The sequence below is a fragment of the Argiope bruennichi genome, chromosome 11 (genome assembly GCF_947563725.1).
Source record: "Argiope bruennichi chromosome 11, qqArgBrue1.1, whole genome shotgun sequence".
NCBI classification, from domain to species: domain Eukaryota; kingdom Metazoa; phylum Arthropoda; class Arachnida; order Araneae; family Araneidae; genus Argiope; species Argiope bruennichi.
Genome location: NC_079161.1, coordinates 104862971 through 104883116, shown reverse-complemented (window position 1 = coordinate 104883116; position 20146 = coordinate 104862971). Strand labels below are relative to the sequence as shown.

At 32.5% G+C, this 20146-nt stretch overlaps 1 protein-coding gene across 1 annotated transcript; it reads right to left on the bottom strand.

The window, feature by feature from the left end:
• Positions 1 to 883: 883 nt before the first annotated feature.
• Positions 884 to 14432, bottom strand: LOC129956842 (uncharacterized). The gene is made up of 4 exons (XM_056068797.1): positions 14293 to 14432; positions 9565 to 10204; positions 7750 to 7826; positions 884 to 1019 (listed from the first exon to the last, which is right to left on the bottom strand). The coding sequence occupies exons 1-4, from the start codon at positions 14430 to 14432 to the stop codon at positions 884 to 886; spliced, it is 993 nt and encodes a 330-aa protein (XP_055924772.1).
• Positions 14433 to 20146: the final 5714 nt, after the last annotated feature.

The window sequence follows — 20146 nt, the reverse complement described above, 5'->3', positions numbered from 1 at the left end:
CGGGCTAAAGAAATTGCTAATCACCGACCAGATAAAAAAACGCGTCCCGAGCCAGATAAGAGACCATTTTCTAGACGTATGGTCGGAGTTCGTGGATCCTTTTGTTCTAGCCGAGAAACTGGACTACTACGAATCGGTGCGGACGAAATCCAACTTTGTAAAATTCCCCGAAAGAAAAATGGTTGAGAGAAACAGACCCTAAGAAGGATGAGAAGTATAAAGCGACGGAAAGAATGGCAAACGCTAAACCCAATGAGAATAAATCGTGGAGGAATTTAGCCCCACAAAGGAATTGGAATGGAGACAATTTTGATCAGCGGAAACAATTACAATGTTATGAATGTCTGTCTACGACGCATTTAAGGCCAAACTGCCCTCAATTAAAAAGGAATCAACCGACAGAGCAGATAAATCACGTAGGAAGCGCACGAAAATGAATTATTTGCTCCCTATATAAGTGAAGGATCCGTTAACGGATCGGAAATTAAAATATACTAAAAACGACTTAATATAAATATATGATTGTATTACTTTAAATTGTTCTTTTCTCATTTTAATGGGTTTATTAAATGTTGTTTCTTATTTAGTGAATGTAATTTGAATCAGTATATCAATAAAAGCTCACTGTGACCAAAATAGTATATATTTTTATAAGAAAAATAAATTAATTTTTTACACTGCAGTTTATATTGTTATATTGTATGTATTTCAATTTATTTATTTTCTCCTGTCTTTAAATAAAGGAACAAATTCCCAATGGTTTGGCTGAAAAGGTTGTCCAGAAATTTCTGGCTTTCTTTTTAAGCTTTTAACTTTTAGGAAGTTCCTTTATGAAAAAAAATTTAGTATCAGGATAAATCCATAGAAGAAATTGTGGTGAAGCTTATAAGCCAGATAACAGCCTCTGGAAAGATTGAACACTTTTGTTTAGTGGTCTTGTTACTCGGCTGCAAACCCCAACGTCACGAGTTTGCTCCTCGTCCTCATCAATCTTCCTCATTGGTGACCCTGGTTCTGAACTAACAAATGTATCGAAACAAGAATTCAAGAAATAAAGCAGTAAGTGACAGCTAAGAAATGGAACATTTTCATGCTGTAGCTGTGTTATATTTAAAATTAAAATAGATCATTTAGATAATATGAAAAGAATTATATTTCATTTGTTTAGGGTACATTCTTACAAGGGGGGGCATAGAAATCTGTATAAAAATTTAGATGTAGATGGTTGAAATATATATAGAAATTTATAATGTTATATTATCTATTCATTGTCTGCATATTTCATCATTTTGCCATGCTTGTTAAAAATATGCAAGGACATTGCTGAGCTTGATTTTTCTTCTTTCAGCTCATATAAAGATGTATAGTTCTTACATTCTGAAGTGAAACAAAACAATAAGAATATGTTACATTATTACTTTTCACAAATTACAGATTTTTAATGATTCTCTGTTATTTTATTTTTCCATTTATACTTATTACTTAATGATTTCTTTTTACATAGTTAATAAATATAGTTAATCTTTGGTTATCAATTAATTTTATAAATGTCTCCCAGATACAGTTTTCTTTTCTTAATTTTGCAAATGAAACAAATTTATAAGTGCTTGAAATAGTATATAAAATCAGTAAACTTAATAAAATTCACCTATTTCTTTGGCAAATTGGAGTACTGAAAGAATATCATATATTTATAACTTGAAAGAATAAAATAAAAGTGTCAAAATAGAAACAAATTTTATATTTAACAAAATTATTTATGATTTTGAAGATTTGTATTTTAAAAAAAATGAATTATACAGTGGCAATAAACTATCTAGCAAGGTAAAAAAAAGAAAAAATTCCGTTTCCTGATTTTATGTTTTATATAATTTACTACACAGCACATTTTTGCAGTGTCTTGCTTGGAGTCAGTTGACTGAATATTTTTTGGAAAATGTGACTAGGTTATTGCCAATATCCAACGTAAAAGGCCATGTCTATGAAGTTAAAAATAAATAAACAACACCTTTTTAGTCTTTTTTTTTCATAATGTAATGAAGATATTTGTTAAATATTGTAAAATTTTTAATTATGAGTTAAGATTTTTTATAAGCAAAATAGGTATGTGATAAATCCTAATTTTAAAATGTAGCAACAAGTGAATCACTAAAAAATCAGCTCATTCAGCTATAAAACTTTTCCTGCGAAATGCTGATATTGATTGTTTATGCTCATAGGGTGTGAGTGGGAAATTTCAATGGGAAAAAGGAAGGTAGAATGTGAATACTGGATTTTATGACTATACTTCCTGCTTTTAAACTTTTAGCTTGAGAAAATAAGTTCTTGCCTTTTTTTTTTTTTTTTTTTTTTTTTCTTTTCTTTTCTAGGGAAGAGCTGATTTTCCGTTTTTTCTGTGAAATTCAGAAAGAATGAGTTCCAAATTTATAGAAGAAAAAAATAATTAAACTGTGTTAAAATTCTGTAAAAAAGGAAGTCTCTCATAATATATGAACACTATATTTGGACTAGTTTTTCCTTACCAAATTTCATATGAAAGCTATATTATTGCATGCAATTTTTTTGGGTGAATTAAATATATTGGATCTAAAAAACTCTGTAAAATTAAGGTAATTTTCATTTTTTAAGAATGAGGTTTCATTATAGTGTTAACAAGTTTTTTTTAACACATGAACAGTCTGAAGAATTAATAATTGTATGAATTTTTTATCCAAGAAATTTATGTCCTAATATTGAAGACAAACTATTTCTTTTTATCTAAATGGTGAATGAAACAGCTTGTCACTGAAATATTAAGAAATTTTTATTTTTAAGCAGTCAATCATGCGGTTATTTCTTAATAATTTTTCACATCTGATAGTTAAGCAACTTATGTTCCTTGCATTGTTTTTATTCGTGTAAAAAAAAAAGTTCATTTTAATGAAAAATATCTTCAACAGAGTACATGTTGATAGTCTGAATACAATTCTGCAGTGCCTGAATATGACCTTTTTATTAAATAGACAACTGCTTAGATGCCTCTAGATATTTTTTTTTGTGGTATTTCCGATAGTTTCATTTTGTACTGTCGCCTAGTGTACAAAAGCCGTGCAAACTTAATTATTATTATAATTATTGATATTAATTTTAGAATATTTTTCTAGCAGTTCGTTATTTACTTTTAGAGCATTGTTCTACCGAAAGTTTTATATTTTGTTGTTCCATAATAATAAAAAAAAAAAAAGCTGCATTATAATTTAAAATAAATATATCAAATCTATAATTAAATATTATTTAGATTGTCTTTAAAAAGTCTTAAAACTTATTTTGTGTTGAATTCTTCGAAAATTTAATTTGGCATTGCGATATACTGAACTTTAGAAAGTGATCCGCAATAAAAAATTTTGTTATTTCAGTTTGATGAAATTTTCTTCTTAAAACTGTTTATATAGATATTGTTGAGGAGAGGAAAAGAGAAACGACCCCTTGAGGGTTTAATTGGCATTCGAAGACTTCATTTTAGTCCGGTTCACTATCTGACTTAAGATCTCCAACTTCTTGGAAATGTTCTTTATAAGAATTTTTATTATGATGAATGGGTTTATTTTTCCATAGCATTCCTTTAAAGACTTTCATTCTAAATTTCAGTAAACGTTATTCTGTCTGACTACTAATAACACAATTGCCCCAATGATAGAAAATCGTTTTCAACTAAATTTTTTAGAATTGCAAATAAGTCCTTTAATTCGACTTTAAGAATACATTGTGATCAGAGACGTGTTGAAAGGACAGGGGATTATTGCTCCTAAATTTTTTTTTCCCGAACTTGCTCCATATTTTGGTACTTTTTATGATAATTCGACTGGAATATTTTATGTTTGATTCCTCTGATTTTATTGTATCGAAAATAATTACTAACGAATATACTTAATATCTTTGGAATGTGTGTGAGTATAAATCCAGTTACTACAGATAAAAAATTATAAAGTATATTAAAAAATATTTTTAAAATTTTATATAAATTACAGGTAAAAACACGCACGGTAATAAAATAAATTTTATCGAAAAACTCATTTTTGTATTTTTAAAATAATTTAAAAAATGGTTTGTGACTGATATGCTTCAAAATTATTGAAAGAAAAATTTAGTTTTAAATAATGTTTAGGTGAAAAATCTAATTCAAATTTTGAAAAACTCTTTCTTAATCCTTTAAAAGGTCATTTTTTTACACAATCATGATTTGTTAAAATATTTTTAGGATTGAATTTGGCTTAAGAAAAGTGACTCCTTTAGCTAATTACATTAATTAAATTTGGTTTCTTTATAATTAAGTAACAAATCAAGACACACTATTTTATGTGAAATAAGGAACTGAAGCATCTAAGTTCCTGTCTTATAGAAAATTTGTCCCCTCAGGGGCTCACCTTCTTTAGGTGGGTACAGGTGTCCCGATCCCGAGGTACCCAGAGATCTTTACTCTTTCTTTTCTCTTCCTACTCCTCTATCCCTTTTCTCTTCTTTATCCCCTTCTCTCTTAAAATCCCCCCTTCCCCTTCTGTTTTCTTCATTCTTCCATCTCTGGACGGTAAGCGAGGGAGCTCTCCATGAGAAGCTGTGGCCGCTCTGTTTGCTTCTTGCTTCGCATGGACAGCCAAAAACCCCACGTGTTCGCCGTGCGTGGCGACCCTCTAAGGGTCTAAACCGAAATGTATCAATCGGCCAGTATCCCAGATATTTGACTGGGCTGCTCAAGGGGATCAAGTGAAGGGGTTACTCCTTGGGCTAGGCGTTAACAGGCTGTCCCCGGGGGTGACTCTCAGCGTATAGGTTCCGGCTAGCGCCATGATAAGCGCTAAGGCTGGGAATGGCCAGAGCCAGTGGTTGCCTTCCTTTGTTGGGCTCCGTGGAAGGCGGTGTCGTCGTGCCCGAATTTTTTTTCAAACACTTTGCCATGTTTACCTATTACTGAAGATACTAGATTTCTAATATTACACACACCAAAGACCTTTAATAGTTCAAAGATTGATTTCTTCATTTATTGGTGATGTCAAATCTACTAAAAAACTTCCATCCGGGGATCTTCTCATTGAGACCTCATCAAAAACACAGATTGCTACGATGCAGAAATTAACAAAACTTGAAGACTTCCCTGTAGAGGTATTTCCTCACAGGACACTGAATTTTTCTCGAGGAGTCATCTCTGATTTAGATCTTTTTGATTGTTCGGAGAATAAACTCATTCGGGAATTGCATTCCCAAAAAGTTTGTGCAGCTCATCGCATAAAAATTAAACGTAATGGTTCGTTCATTCCAAACAAAACATGTCATTCTAACTTTCAGTCGTCCGGAACTTCCGAAATTTATACGTGCTGGCTATATACAATCCAAAGTTAAACCATATGTACCGAATCCTCTACGTTGCTTTAAATGTCAGAGATTCGGACATTCGCAGTGAATTTGCCATGGCAACCGTCGATGTGCCAAATGCTCAGCTGATGTTCATGAAACTTCAGTTTGTAGCTCACAGACCTTCAAATGTTTAAACTGCTCTGGGCTAAATCCTGCTTATTCCCGTGACTGTCCTAAATGGAATACGGAAAACGTAATTCAAAGCCTGAAAGTTAGAAGAAATATTTCATACGCAGAAGCGAAAAAATTTGTTTTAGACAGAACACCCAAACCTGGCCTTATTATAGTGCCTCCATAAGTTCAATATTTAAATGTGCTTGTTCTCAGACCGAATTACTTTTGTGTTCAGTTTTACCACACCGATGCGCAGATGTGAAATTAATTCGTCTATGCATTGGACACACAAGGTATACACATAGACATTTGCTGTTTGGTGAACAAGCTCCTCATTGTACGAACTGTGGAGTGATCAATTTTATTGCACATATTCTTACTCAATGTCCTAATTTTACTTCTGATCGTTTAACTCACTTTCATTCGCCAATTTCAAATTTACAGGACCTGGTGGGTGAGAAACCTCACTTAAAACTTTTTGACTTTTTAAAAGCCACTGGTTTCTTTCATAGCATTTAAAATTTGAGATTTATTTTTATTCTTGTGCCAAATCATTATAAATCATAGACCTTTTAAATTTTTGACGTTTTACAATGTATCCTTGTTTTATTTACACCTTTATGATGGAACTGCTTAAATATCCTTGTGGATAGCACAGCTTGTCCTAAATTGTACCTTGTGCCAGAAAACCTAAACTATACCATACCATACTATAGAAAATTTGTGTCAGAACTTAAGTAAACCTACATAACTTCACACAAAAATTGAAATATTTGGGAGGAAGCATATTTTCCATATCTCTTGAAAGGGTTAATGAGCATCAGCAACGTAAGAAGTAACTACATGCCGGATTTTGTAGTTGTAGATGCGATGATCTGTTCTATAAACCATTTTGAATGATTTTTATCATGCATGTTGAAATTATAAACAGTACACAAGTCTATAAACGCTATCATGTTAGAAATATAATCCAAATCTTTGCACTATGTACCACATTTGGGTTCATTAAGATGGTATTAAAATATTTCAATGTAAATTCACACACAAACAATTGAAAAATTCACACATATATGAGTCACTTGATCTTCATAATTTATATCGAAGGAATAGCAATTAAGAATTGCACAAATTGTCGTGGCATTATAGTTTGAGAAAGACATTTGTTTGACTAATTCTGCTGAAATTGCTATATAAATAGAAATCAATGTCTGAGTCTATGTAGTTGATTTTAAGAAGTAAAAAAAAAAAAAAAACTTTATATTTTTAAAATACAAATTTTCCTTTTCACTTTGAATATGTTCAATATATGAGTATTTTTTTCCCTACATATTCCATTTCAATGCAAAATAAATAAATAAACAAAAAAAGGGCAATGCTTATTACGACTTGTCATGTAACAATTAGGTAAAATTAGTATTTAATAAGAATGTCAATAATTAGTTGTTAATGTCAATAATTAGTTGTAATTAGTTGTTAATGTCAATAATTAGTAGTAATTAGTTGGGCTTAAGGGAACTAAGTGTTATTGAAACAAAGGGGAACAAAAAGTAAAGAGATGAAAATATTTAAAATTGAGGAAATATGAATATCTGCAGCAATAAAGATCTGATAATTAAATATGAAGATGATAATCATTGTTAAAAATTATGACTCAATACTTGTGAAAACATGATATTGTTAGAAAGCCTTCTTTGCATGTTCTGCACGAAAAAAAAAAAAAGAATCACTAGAATATAAAATCTTTGAAATATATTTAAAAAAAATCATTTATCTAAATATGCTACTTATTTGGTGATACATACAAATATACTTTAAATCATAATCATCCCACATGTTACTGAAGATTTGTAAGTTAATGTAAATGTAATAACATTATGTACACGATAAAAAGAACTATATTTTTATGTTTACTATCCCACATATATTAACAATTGCTCATAAATTCTTTCACACTTCTGTGTCTCAGACCACCTGTGAATTTTCAAAGATTAACCAGACAGAATCTCACACACGTTTGCTGTTATCTCCGAAATGTAAACATACACAATCAATCACGTTCGCACGTTAGCCAATCACATGTACGATTGCATTGCTCATATACATGGATATACATAGCGGCTTTCTTTCGCGAGCTGGAATTGGTCAATAAGAAAAGTGAATTTTAGTACACATTCTGAGGTACACATTTCCTCCCATCTTCCTCGTTCACGTTTATCCCTGATGCCCCTCTCGGACAAATGTACCTACCTGTGAAAAGTACGGTTCATGATGGATTCGCCCATTCCATAGGGATTACGTTGCGATTGAGACGCTAGTCGATTTAACTGAACCAGGATAAGCGTTGAGCTACAACTCAACATTTAAAAGACAACGTTTATCCCTGCTGCCCCTCTCGGTCAAACGTCCCTACCAGTCGAAAGTAAGGTTTGGGATGGATTCGCCCATCCCATAGGGATAGACGTTGCGATTGAGACGCTAGAATTTAGCCGCTAGTAAACCACCACGAGGAAGAAACATTTCAGCTTTCGTAGCTCTCACACTAACATCGTCAAGACAGGAGACATCCCAACATGGGTGGGTCACAAACCCGATAGACAAGGTCCCTGCGGTTTTCCGTGACGTCAGAACGAGACGGTACATTTCATTCCCTTAACGTTAAGTCTCTGTGCGCTAGAAAGTCAGGAGAAATTACTTTTCACTTGTTAATATCATTTCATATACTTCCATATCATGCAATTCAACACACATATATTGTAGAATTCATTAATAATTAAAATGCAGTCCCTTTCCAAATCACCCTGGAGGTACGGCGCTTGGTATGCATTACCTTTTTTGCATTATATGCAGGGCAGGTTTCCCAGTAGGTGTATCTCCCCTAGATTTAAAACTATTTAGCAAAAATTGAATGAAAAAATTGTTGATTAATTTCAAAACAATTCCATACAAAAAGGGTTTTAAGAATATTTGCCGTGGCGTCAACTCCAAGAAAGCAATAAAAACAATATTTCACGAAACAGTATTCTATTCTATTGACACTTCAAAAAATATCAAATAAATCTTTGAAACATTAGAAGAGCTTCCTTATTTAACTATATATTTTATCATTACTTTGTTAGAAATATCTTTACTAAATTTATCAAATTTTCTTTTCTTTCCAGTTTTAAAAGAGCTTCTCAAACTGTCATTTAATTTTTTGCAATAATTATTCAGTAATGAATTTACTGCAGACCAAATTACCATTTTATAGACATTTTGTAGAGCTGGTTGTGTGTATTTAAGCCAAGGAAAGATGCTTTCTTGTCTCTTTTCTTATTTATTTTGCACACACACACATATAACAACACATGGACGATGACTTCACACATATAAGGTAACACATAATACTATATACAATTAAAGTAGAAATTGCCGCTAACAAAGAGCGAACGAATACTTCTTTTTGCCGCTAACAAAAGAGCGAGCGGTGCCTACTTGCACCAGTTACACACCAACTCTCAGGGTCAAGTCTTTACAAAAAACAGCTTAAGTGCGCTTCCCCCACATTCCAAACATACACATGGGTTAGCGCATACTGCGCCATCTATGTTCAGTATTAATCTTTACTGTATGAATACATATACAAAGAAACAAAAATACAAATAAAGTAATTAAATAAAAACAAAATATTATAAATAATAAAATCACATAAACATACTCCCACCCATCAAGAAGTCATTCTTGATGCACAGGTAAAATACACAGTTTAACTATAGGCCTTTTAAAAAGCCCTTTCAAAGTTTTTAATGTTACTACTCTTATGGCCCCATCCTTACCAGGATGTATAGCTACAACCTTACCAAGAGGCCATGTTGCTGGGGGAATATTGTCTTCTTTAATAATTGCAATATCACCGATTTTAATGTTTGGATAACAATTTTTCCATTTTCTCCTATTTTGTAATGAGCTCAAATAATCGATATGCCATCTTTTCCAAAAATTTAATTTCATTTTTTGGACAATATCCCAGCGCTTCCTCAATGAAAGTGTAGACACTTCCAGTGTCTCAGGTGGACTATAAATTACATCTCCAATTATAAAATGAGATGGTGTTAGAACATTTAAGTTATCTACATCATCATTATCTGCACCAACTAGGGGTCTTGAGTTTAATATCGCCTCTATTTGAGTTAATAAAGTATAAAGTTCTTCAAAAGTTAAGTTTGAATTTCCTAAAACTCGCTTTAAGTGAAATTTTACCGATTTTACACCAGCTTCCCAGAGTCCACCAAAATGCGGACTCAAAGGAGGGATAGTATGCCATTCAATTTCCTGTTGAGAAAGAAAATACGAAACATTTTGATCTAGATTAATTTTAGATAAATGGTTGTATAAATCTTTGAACTTCCTTTTAGCTCCTAAAAAATTAGTCCCATTGTCCGAATGAATATGTTTAGGTGTGCTCCTTCTTGAGCAAAAACGTTTCAATGCAGCAATAAAGGAATCGGACGTGTAATCCGTAACCAATTCTAAATGTAAAGCCTTCGTAGCAAAGCATACAAATACAACCATATAACCTTTCGTTGTTTTGGCTCCTCTGCCTCGGTGTTTCAATATAGAAATTGGACCTGCATAATCAATACCACAGACAAAAAATGGTCTGTTGAGAGTCACTCGTCCCTCAGGAAGATCTCCCATTTTTTGTTTTGACATATTACTTCTAAATCTACAACATACAACACAATTTAATACACATTTTCTAACTATTCTTTTAACATTTAATATCCAAAATGTTTGGCGTAAAATACCCATTAACAAATTACCACATGCATGCAAATTTAAAATATGAAAATATTGTACAATCAGAATACTTAATTTATGCTGGTTAGGTAATATGATAGGATGTTTTGCATTATACTGCAAAGATGCATTTTGAAGACGCCCTCCCACTCTGAGCAACCCGTCCTTATCAATGAATGGACAAAGTGCTGATAGTGGGCTTTTCTTTGGCATTGGTTGGTTTGACCTTATACAATTGATTTCAGCATCAAAAAATACAGTTTGAACATATTTTACAATAATATTACGAGCAAAAATTCTTTCCTTTGAAGTTATAGGTTCAACTATACCTGTAGAATTATTAACTTTACCAGTTTTACAATTATTTATAAATCTAATACAAAAACATAATACATTAATTAACTTAGTATATGACGAGTATTTTTCAATTAATGAATCTATTAAGTCATTTTTCAAAATTGCAGCAAATACACATGCAGTTTTTTTCTTTTCCTTAAGGACAGAGTCATTGTTTTTGAATACTGGTTGCTTTGGCCAGTCAGCCTCTGATGATGTTAGGAAAGTAGGGCCCTCCCACCATAGACGACAGTCTGGCAGATCCTTAGGAGACAAACCTCTGGATCCTATATCTGCTGGATTTTCCTTTGACGGCACATACCTCCATCTATTTTGAGGGATGAGGTCCAAGATCTCTGAAGTCCTGTTGGCAACAAAGGGCTTCCAATTTCGAGGAGGTGAAGACAACCAGGAAAGAACAACTTGAGAATCTGTCCAAGCATATATATTAATAACATGATCATTAAAAGTTTTAATTAGAACAGATAATAATCGGGCTAACAGGAGAGCTCCATTTAACTCCAGCCGTGGAATGGATACAGGCTTTAGCGGAGCTACCTTGCTTTTAGCTGCTAAAATAGTGACTTTCGTAACACCATTATCAGTTCTTTGAACCGCATAAATTACACAGGCATATGCTGATTCCGATGCATCCGAAAATCCATGAAGAGTAATTTCCTTTTCTGTAGTTAGAAGCCATCTCGGAATAGAAATGTGACATATTTGCTGAAATTCCTTTTTGAATTTACGCCACTTAACTGCAAAATGTTCCGGTAGGGCACTGTCCCAATCAAGTTTCAGCAACCATAACTGCTGATAAAAGATTTTTATTAATATTGTGCAGGGTGAAAGAAAACCCAAAGGATCAAATAGCCTTGCTGATGTGACAGAAAAGATCTTTTGGTGATTTCATTCTCAAAATTAAAGTCAATTTTAAAAACAAAGCAATCAGTAGAAGAGTTCCAAATAAGTCCCAGAGTTTTAGAACAGTTTTCGGGATGAATTTCCACATTAGATTCATTAGCACTCAGGCATTCAGCTAAATTATTTAAGACATGTGGAGAATTAGAACGCCACTTTCTTAAGTGAAATCCTCGGGCATCTAGAATTTCCGACAATTTTTGAATTAACTCGATTGCTTCTTCATTAGATTTTGCTCCAGCCATCAAGTCATCCATATAAAAGGAATTTTGAATTATTTTAGATATTTCAGGATTTATAATTTGAGAATCCAAGCCTATTTGATGTAAACATCTAGTAGCTAAAAATGGAGCGGATGAAGTTCCATAAGTTACAGTAGAAAGTTTGTATTCCTTAATAGTGGAATCAGGTGAATTTCTCCACACTATTTTTTGCAAATTTTGATCTTCTGAATCAATTAAAATTTGTCTATACATTTGCTTTATATCGGAAGTGAAAGCAACTTTATTTAGTCTGAATCTGACAAGAATAGTAAATATATCTGGTTGCAATAATTTTCCTACCCCCAAAACTGAATTCAACGAATTAAAGTTAGGCGGTTTGCAGGATCCATCAAACACAACTCGAAATTTGGTTGTAATGCTGTCTTTCTTTTGCACAGCATGATGAGGAAGAAAGCAATCCGGTTTAGAAGAATCAAAATCTTTATTAGGTGACATATGCCCCAATTCTTCATATTCTCTCATAAAACTCTTGTATTCCATTTCAAATTCTGAGTCAAACTTAAATTTCTTTTCCATAGCTATTAGCCTAGAAATAGCCATTCCCTTTGTATCTCCTAACTGATTAATGTCCTTATAAACAGGTAATCTTACAACAAATCGACCCTGATCATTTATTCTGTAAGTCGATTTAAAATGATTTTCACAACATTCTTCTTCATCTGACATAAGAAACTTTTTATCCGGCAACTCTTCCATTTGCCAAAACTTTTGCAAAACAGAATCAATGTTACAATCACTTTCAACGGAAATCAGATGCGATTGTGTGTACGATGATGAAATAGAATCTCTTCGAATCTGACCTGCGACAACCCATCCAAATATTGTGCTTTGCGCAATTGGTTGTCCTTCAGACCCACTAATTTTTCCATTACGAAGGATTGAGAAAAAGCAATCAGAACCTAAAATTATATCACATACGGATGGCTTTGAAAAATCTTCATCTGACAGAGGGATGCCCTTCAAATAATCTAATTCTTTAATGTTAATATTCTCAACTGGGATTTGAGAAGTAACCTTATTTAAAATAAAAGCATTAACTGTCACACATTCTTCACTAAATCTTGACCCAATTTTTAAATTAACTGAGCCACGTGTGGTTCCTGCTTGAACCCCACTTATCCCACTTAGAGACACTCTAGCATTCTTTCTTTTTAGTCCTAAAATATTTATTACATTTTCACTGACAAAACTGGACTCCGAACCACTATCTAGTAAAGCTCTGAATAAGAAAGAATCACCCCCACTATTATACAGTAAAACCTTTGCCGTGGGGAGGAAGGTTATAAATTTGGAGTTGTTTAGACATGTGCTAGAACTAACAGGCCTTTGAGGTTCCACTGATTTATTGCGTTGCGTTTCTCCCCCTGGGCGGATGTCGTCTTCGGAGGGGTGTTTTGGGGTTTGATCGTTAGGTTCGGGTTCGGATTCTGAAACACGTGCACTATTTACTACCCTTTTAATATCTTCATGCAAGAGTGAATTATGGTTTCCTTTACATATGGTACATTTTAAATGACTATTAGAGCAATCCTTAATTTTATGAGAATTCAAACATAAAAAGCAAAGATAGTTTCGTTTTACAAAATTCTTCCGAGCATTCAGATCCATATTTCTAAATTTAATACATTTAAACAATTTATGCATTCCCGAACATTTCAAACAATTTTTATCACTTTTATTTCTTTGAATATTTTCACATGCAACAAAATTAGACTTAGTAGGAATTTTAGTATCAGATTCATTATAAACCATTAATTCAAGAGATGAACATCTGGTATTTAAAAATTCCAAGAATTCTTCCCACGTAGGAAATTCTATTTCTGAAGTTTTCACGGACCAAAGTCTTCTTGTTTCAGGATCTAATTTTTGCAATAACAAATGAATTAGCCATGAATCTCTGCTAGATGCCTCTTCTCCTAAAGATTTTAACCCTCTCAAAACCTCATCACTCGTGTCAACTATATTTCGCAAATTCGTTGAATTGGCTTGAGAGATGCCTCTTTGTTCCAAAAATGTTTTGATTAATGCATTAATAATTTTCTTCTTCTTATCATACCTGTCCATTAATTTTCCCCATGCTTCTTCATAGGAATCATTGGACAACGGTATGTGCTTAATTAAAGAAGCGGGTTCATCAGACAACAAACCCTTTAAATATTGAAATTTTTGGCTATTGCTTAGTGAAAGCTGCGAATGAACTGTGGATACAAATAAATCCTTAAAGTTCATCCAATCTTCAAATTTACCAGAAAACACTGGAATAGTAAGTTTTGGCAAACGAAAATTCGAAATAGATTGCACTGAAGAATTTTGTGTTTGAGCAGAAGTAAATTGAGATCTATTAAAGACATCAATTTTATTTTGAAACTTTAATTTCAAGGAAAAATATCTATTTTCGAATTCCTCTATTTCAGAATCCTCAATAGTTAATTCTGAATCTAATTTTTCGAATTCTTTCAAAAGTTCTTCTAACCTCTGCAAACGAATCACTACCTCATTTCTTGATTCCAATTCATCTGCAGAATGTTCTAATCTAGTTAAGGAGGCCTTAACCTTGCCTCTTGCTACTTTAATTTGCGTTATGTGTTCCTTATATCTTTTCGGATCGTCCATGTTGAAAAGAAATTATATAACAAATCGTTTGCGAAACGGAACCGAAGAAATTATGTTCGCTCGCAATTCGAGAACTTCTTATTAACTCTTCAGATGTTCTTCTCTTTAAAAACATCAAATTAATAATCAATAATAATAAGAAACAAATGAAAGAAACTTATCTGTTTCTCATGCTGACATCCCACCGGTGCCTCCATTTTTTATATGTAGAGCTGGTTGTGTGTATTTAAGCCAAGGAAAGATGCTTTCTTGTCTCTTTTCTTATTTATTTTGCACACACACACATATAACAACACATGGACGATGACTTCACACATATAAGGTAACACATAATACTATATACAATTAAAGTAGAAATTGCCGCTAACAAAGAGCGAACGAATACTTCTTTTTGCCGCTAACAAAAGAGCGAGCGGTGCCTACTTGCACCAGTTACACACCAACTCTCAGGGTCAAGTCTTTACAAAAAACAGCTTAAGTGCGCTTCCCCCACATTCCAAACATACACATGGGTTAGCGCATACTGCGCCATCTATGTTCAGTATTAATCTTTACTGTATGAATACATATACAAAGAAACAAAAATACAAATAAAGTAATTAAATAAAAACAAAATATTATAAATAATAAAATCACATAAACACATTTTCTGGTTTATGTCCTGAAATGCATTCGCCAGACTTTCTGACAAATTTATATGCATTCGGAGCCATTGAATAAAGTAATAAGCAGAATATCATCATTTCAGTGCAGTACCTTTTACTGTACTCATTTTGAATAATCAAGGCAGATTGCTCTTTAATAAATGCTATAACATTGGTTAAATTTTTTTGGGTTATATTTAAATTATCCATGAAATTATGAATCTAGGAAATAATATCTGAATTCAGCAATGAATTATTTGTCTTCATTTCTGGCAGATGCTCTAATATTTCATTTAAATGTTGATGTTATTGACTTTTATTGGTAAAGAAGAAATATTTGGAATATTTGACAAGCTTGTTTTTCCAACCAAAGCTAGCACCTATAATAAATCAATTATTACAACAGAAAATACAATTTCAGGACCAGAACTAAATCCAATATTCACGAATAAAATTTTGTTTTCTTTATGAATGATATTCCAGAAATTTTTCAAATTTACTAAAGAGATGCGTTGCTTTAGTTCTTCAAAATTTTTAAATTCTCTTGTCTCATCGTATTTTTTTTTTTTTTTTCTGTTAAGCTTTCCTGGAGAGCTTTCTCTCTATATTGTTGTTCCAATTTCATCTTTTTTATTTCTGGATTTTCCCTATGAAATGTTGAAGATGACATGTAAGAGGCACAATTTGGCATCTGAGATGAAATTGCTCCAGTCACTAGTCTCGGATATTTAAGAGGGGCACTTAATAATTTTCCTGACTTCGAATCAAATAGACTAGTTTCTCTTTCAATATCATTTTTTTTAAAAATGTAATTCACAGAGCTACAGTAAAGAAAATTATTCGTAAATATTGACTTCCTTTAATGCAGCGATTCTCAACCTGTGGGACGCGCCCCCCTAGGGGGGCGCGAGCACACTAGAGGGGGGGCGAGAATATCCAAAAGAAAATATTATTTAAGAAAATGGATTAACTGATTGAAAGGAAAGCACACATACACATAGAAAATACATTTCGACATATTTAATAACGTATTAAAGTAAAACAACTTACTAAATCAAAACTTACTTAATTTAAACATACTAAATTAAAAATAAATTTAATAATTATTAGTGTCTTCCTTGGGCCTGTCTTGCAAAGCAAAGTTTTTCGAAGGAAAGCTTAATATTAGAAATACCAGTCTCAATTCTGTAATTATATTTAGCCGAGATCCATATTTTGTCTCCAAAGAAGCTACAGTAGAAAATCGAGTTTCACAAAGGTAGGACTTTGAAAATGTTAATACAATGCGAAATGCCCTTGTTTTTAGTGCAGAAAAATCATCCTCTACTCCTGTCCAAAATTCAAATAGTGATTTATTACTCAATTGTCTTTTAGTTTTGCCACTTGTCGTGAAGTCTATGTATTTTTTTCCCTCATCAATTGAGAGTTCTTCGGGAGTTTTATGAAACAGATCCAAAACCCACTTGTAACTTGCTATCAGTTTGTCGTCAGCAAAAAAATACTTTTTAAAATTCTTTACCAGCATGGCTAAATGATTTAGTTCTTCGGGAGTTTTATGAAACAGATCCAAAACCCACTTGTAACTTGCTATCAGTTTGTCGTCAGCAAGAAAATACTTTTTAAAATTCTTTGCCAGCATGGCTAAATGATTTTCAATGGTTACAAAAACAACTTTTACATTTTCTTCTTCAGCCTTGTTAGTTTTAGAACAATCATTCACATTTGCATACATTGTTAGGTTTTTTTGCTTTAAATTTCTGCTTCCCAATTCTAATTTTCTACAAAAAGCATTGACTTTATCACTCGTATTCAACATATGTATATTTGCACCTTGGAGTTGAAGATTCAAGTTATTTAATTTCTCGAATGTGACGACCAAGTAGCTCAACTTCATCACAAAATAAACCATCGCGAAAATTCTCGGCCTCCGGTCTGTTTTCTTCTTCGAGAAAAATGGCGATTTCTTCTCTTAATTCATAAACACATTGCAAAAATTTCCCACATGATAACTATCTTGCCTAGCAATAAAATAGTAATTCTCATGTCTTTACAAAGTGCGGAAAAGATTCTCGATTTCAGAGGTCTCATTTTTATTTAATTTACTACGGTTACAACCGTAGTTCACACAATATTCAGACCAGGACTCATTTCTTTCGAAACCAAAGCTTCTCTGTGGATCATGCAATGTGTCCAGATGCACTGAGGCGATTTCTGTTTTCCAAGTGCTTGTATACCTTGGAATCTTCCGGACATAGGACTGGAATTTAATTTTAATTTGAAGAATTATCTGGGTTTGTTGACGTACTCACTATGAAGCGTTTCCAAATGTCGTTTAAGTTTATTAGGTTTCATGCTTTCTGTAGCCAACATTTTTAGCAAATGATATACGGGAGCCTTTTTTCTTCTTTTACTTCAGTACTGGTATACGCGAAATTTAAGTATTCTTGTGAATATTTTTTTTAATTTCATTTTCGGAACCACGCTCGTCTGTGTATTTGTTGATGCTTGTTCTATCGTCTAATGCTCGCTTACTTTCGCTTAAAAATTTATCCATGAGTCGGCATAAATCTGCTGCCCTGAATATTTAATTTGGCGAATTGTAATTAACACGAAAACATACATAACATACACATTCACGAATATAGATTAAATAGCGATAGAAAGATCGACTCGAATGAGACTAGCTGGAATTGAAATCTGCATTATCGTTCCTTCTTATGAGAAAACATTTGCTCTATGCATACTCAAGACGGCATCGGTCGTGTGGATTCCCTTCCACAAATATTACTTATTTCTTTCTCTTTTATTTCAGGCTTCTGAAATAAAAGATATTCCCTTCCACAAATATTCTTATTTCTTTCAGGCTTCTGTTTTATTTCTTTTATTATTCGAAAAAAATGTATTCAAAGTTTCAAATTTTAGTTCACCCCGTCTAGGTTAATTTTTATTAACGAATTTTTCTACTTTCATATTCTTTTAACGTTATCTCACTGTTTGGGTTTCATTTCAAATACAATATTTAAATTTTCCCCGCTTTCAAACGTTTCATCTATTCACCGCCCACTTCGCAAAATGCCAGATATGGTTTTTCGCCAACGTTGGCTCGCTTTTACTCTTGTGTTGGCAGTTAATTAAAAATAATTTAAAAATAGAATTCAAAATACTCAATATACATTACTGTTGTATTCATTTTATTGTAATCGGGGGAGGGGGGCGATGAAAATTATGATTGAAAACTGGGCCGCGAATACAGAAAGGTTGAGAAACGCTGAAATAATCTAAGTGAGAAAGATGCAGCAAAATGGAACCAGAAAAATTCTGACGCCGTTGCTTATATTAAGTTATCATTGTCAGACGAACAGGCCGTACAGTTCGCAGCAGAGGAAAATACAAAAATTCTTTGGGATAAAATAAAGTCAACATCCACGGGTAAAGCAGAAGACCGCAAAATAGATGCCGCCAATAAATTGAAAAATCTTCAAATGAAAAGTAATGAATCGGCAAACGATTATGTTGTCAGAGCAAGAGGAATTGCTACGAAGAATCATTCTTTAGGACTGGATGTCACACCTAGGGAGCTCGTTTACTATAGAGTGCGCAGACTGAAAGGAAAATACTCTAAAGTACGAGAAATTTTCAATACCCAACGTGACAAGTCAATGGACGAAATATTAGAAATTTTACGTGAAGAAGAAATTACCTGTTATTCGCCGACGAGTACTCGCCCTCGCGGAAGTGCTTTATTCTAGAAAAAATAAAAGTTCTGATGTAAGGCTCTGTTACATCTTCAGACATCCAAATCATATCGCCAAGGACTGTTTTTACAGGAATAAAAATACTAGTCGAAGTACTCCATGTAATGAAAATAATCAAAGGCGAAATACACAACACCGTGCCAACCAGTCAACAAAACAATGAAATGTTAGTAATAAAGTGTTTACTACTTCTCATCAAGAAGGAAGCCTAAGTGATAAAATATGGTTGCTGGACAGTGGAGTTTCTTGTCATATGGCCAAAGACAGTATGTGGTTTGAAGAAATAATCCCTGAAACAAGGGATATTTATTTAGCAGGTAAAGACTCTAAAATTTTGTGTGAGGGAGTCGGAACAGTTAAAACAAAAACTGTAAGTAATAATCCTAAAAGTTTAACAATTACTAATGTTAGCTATGTTCCTGAACTAAGATATAATTTATTCCCAGTAACTTGTTTGATGGATAAGGGTTGTAAAATTAAATCGAATAATAACTGTGCGTTGATTTTTGATAAAGATAATAATTTAGTTACTAAAGCATTTAAAAATAACAATAGATTAGAATTATATTTAGAACCATTGAATAATTTAGAATGTTATTTTTCTAAGCAATCCACTAGTAATTATGAGTTTGGCATTACAGATTATGTCATTTAAATCCTAAGTATATGCTTAAAATGAAAGATTATATTGATATTAATGATATAAATGATTTTAGATATGAAACTTGTGATATAAATAAGATAACCAGAAAAACTCATCCTAATATTGACATAAATCAAAGTTCTGAAATTCTTGAGTTGATTCATGCTGATCTGTGTGGTCCTATTCAACCTAAATCATTTGGTGGATGATTTTTCTAAAATATTTCATGATATTGGTGGATGATTTTTCTGGCATGTATTTTACTTATTTCTTAAAAAATAAAAATGAAGTGTTTCATATATTTTCGCAATTTAAAGCCAAATAGGAAAATTTAACTGATAAAATAATTAAAAAATTAAGAACTGACAGTGGCTTAGAATTTGTAAAATCTTGATATACTTCTCTTGCTAATTCAGGAATATTTCATGAAAAAACTGTTCCATACAATAGTGAAAGTAACGGTAAAGCTGAAAGAGCGAACCGTATTCTTTTAGAAAGGGCTAGATCAGGGATGGGCAAACGTTTTTCGATCGTGGCCCAAAAATCAAAAATCAAAAAAAAAAAAAAAAAAAAAAAAAAAAAGTTTGGCGGTCAAAGATAAATTTTTCAAAAATTTCAATAAATTTTAGATTCTAAAATTTTAATTTAACAATATAAAAGTATTACAGTTTT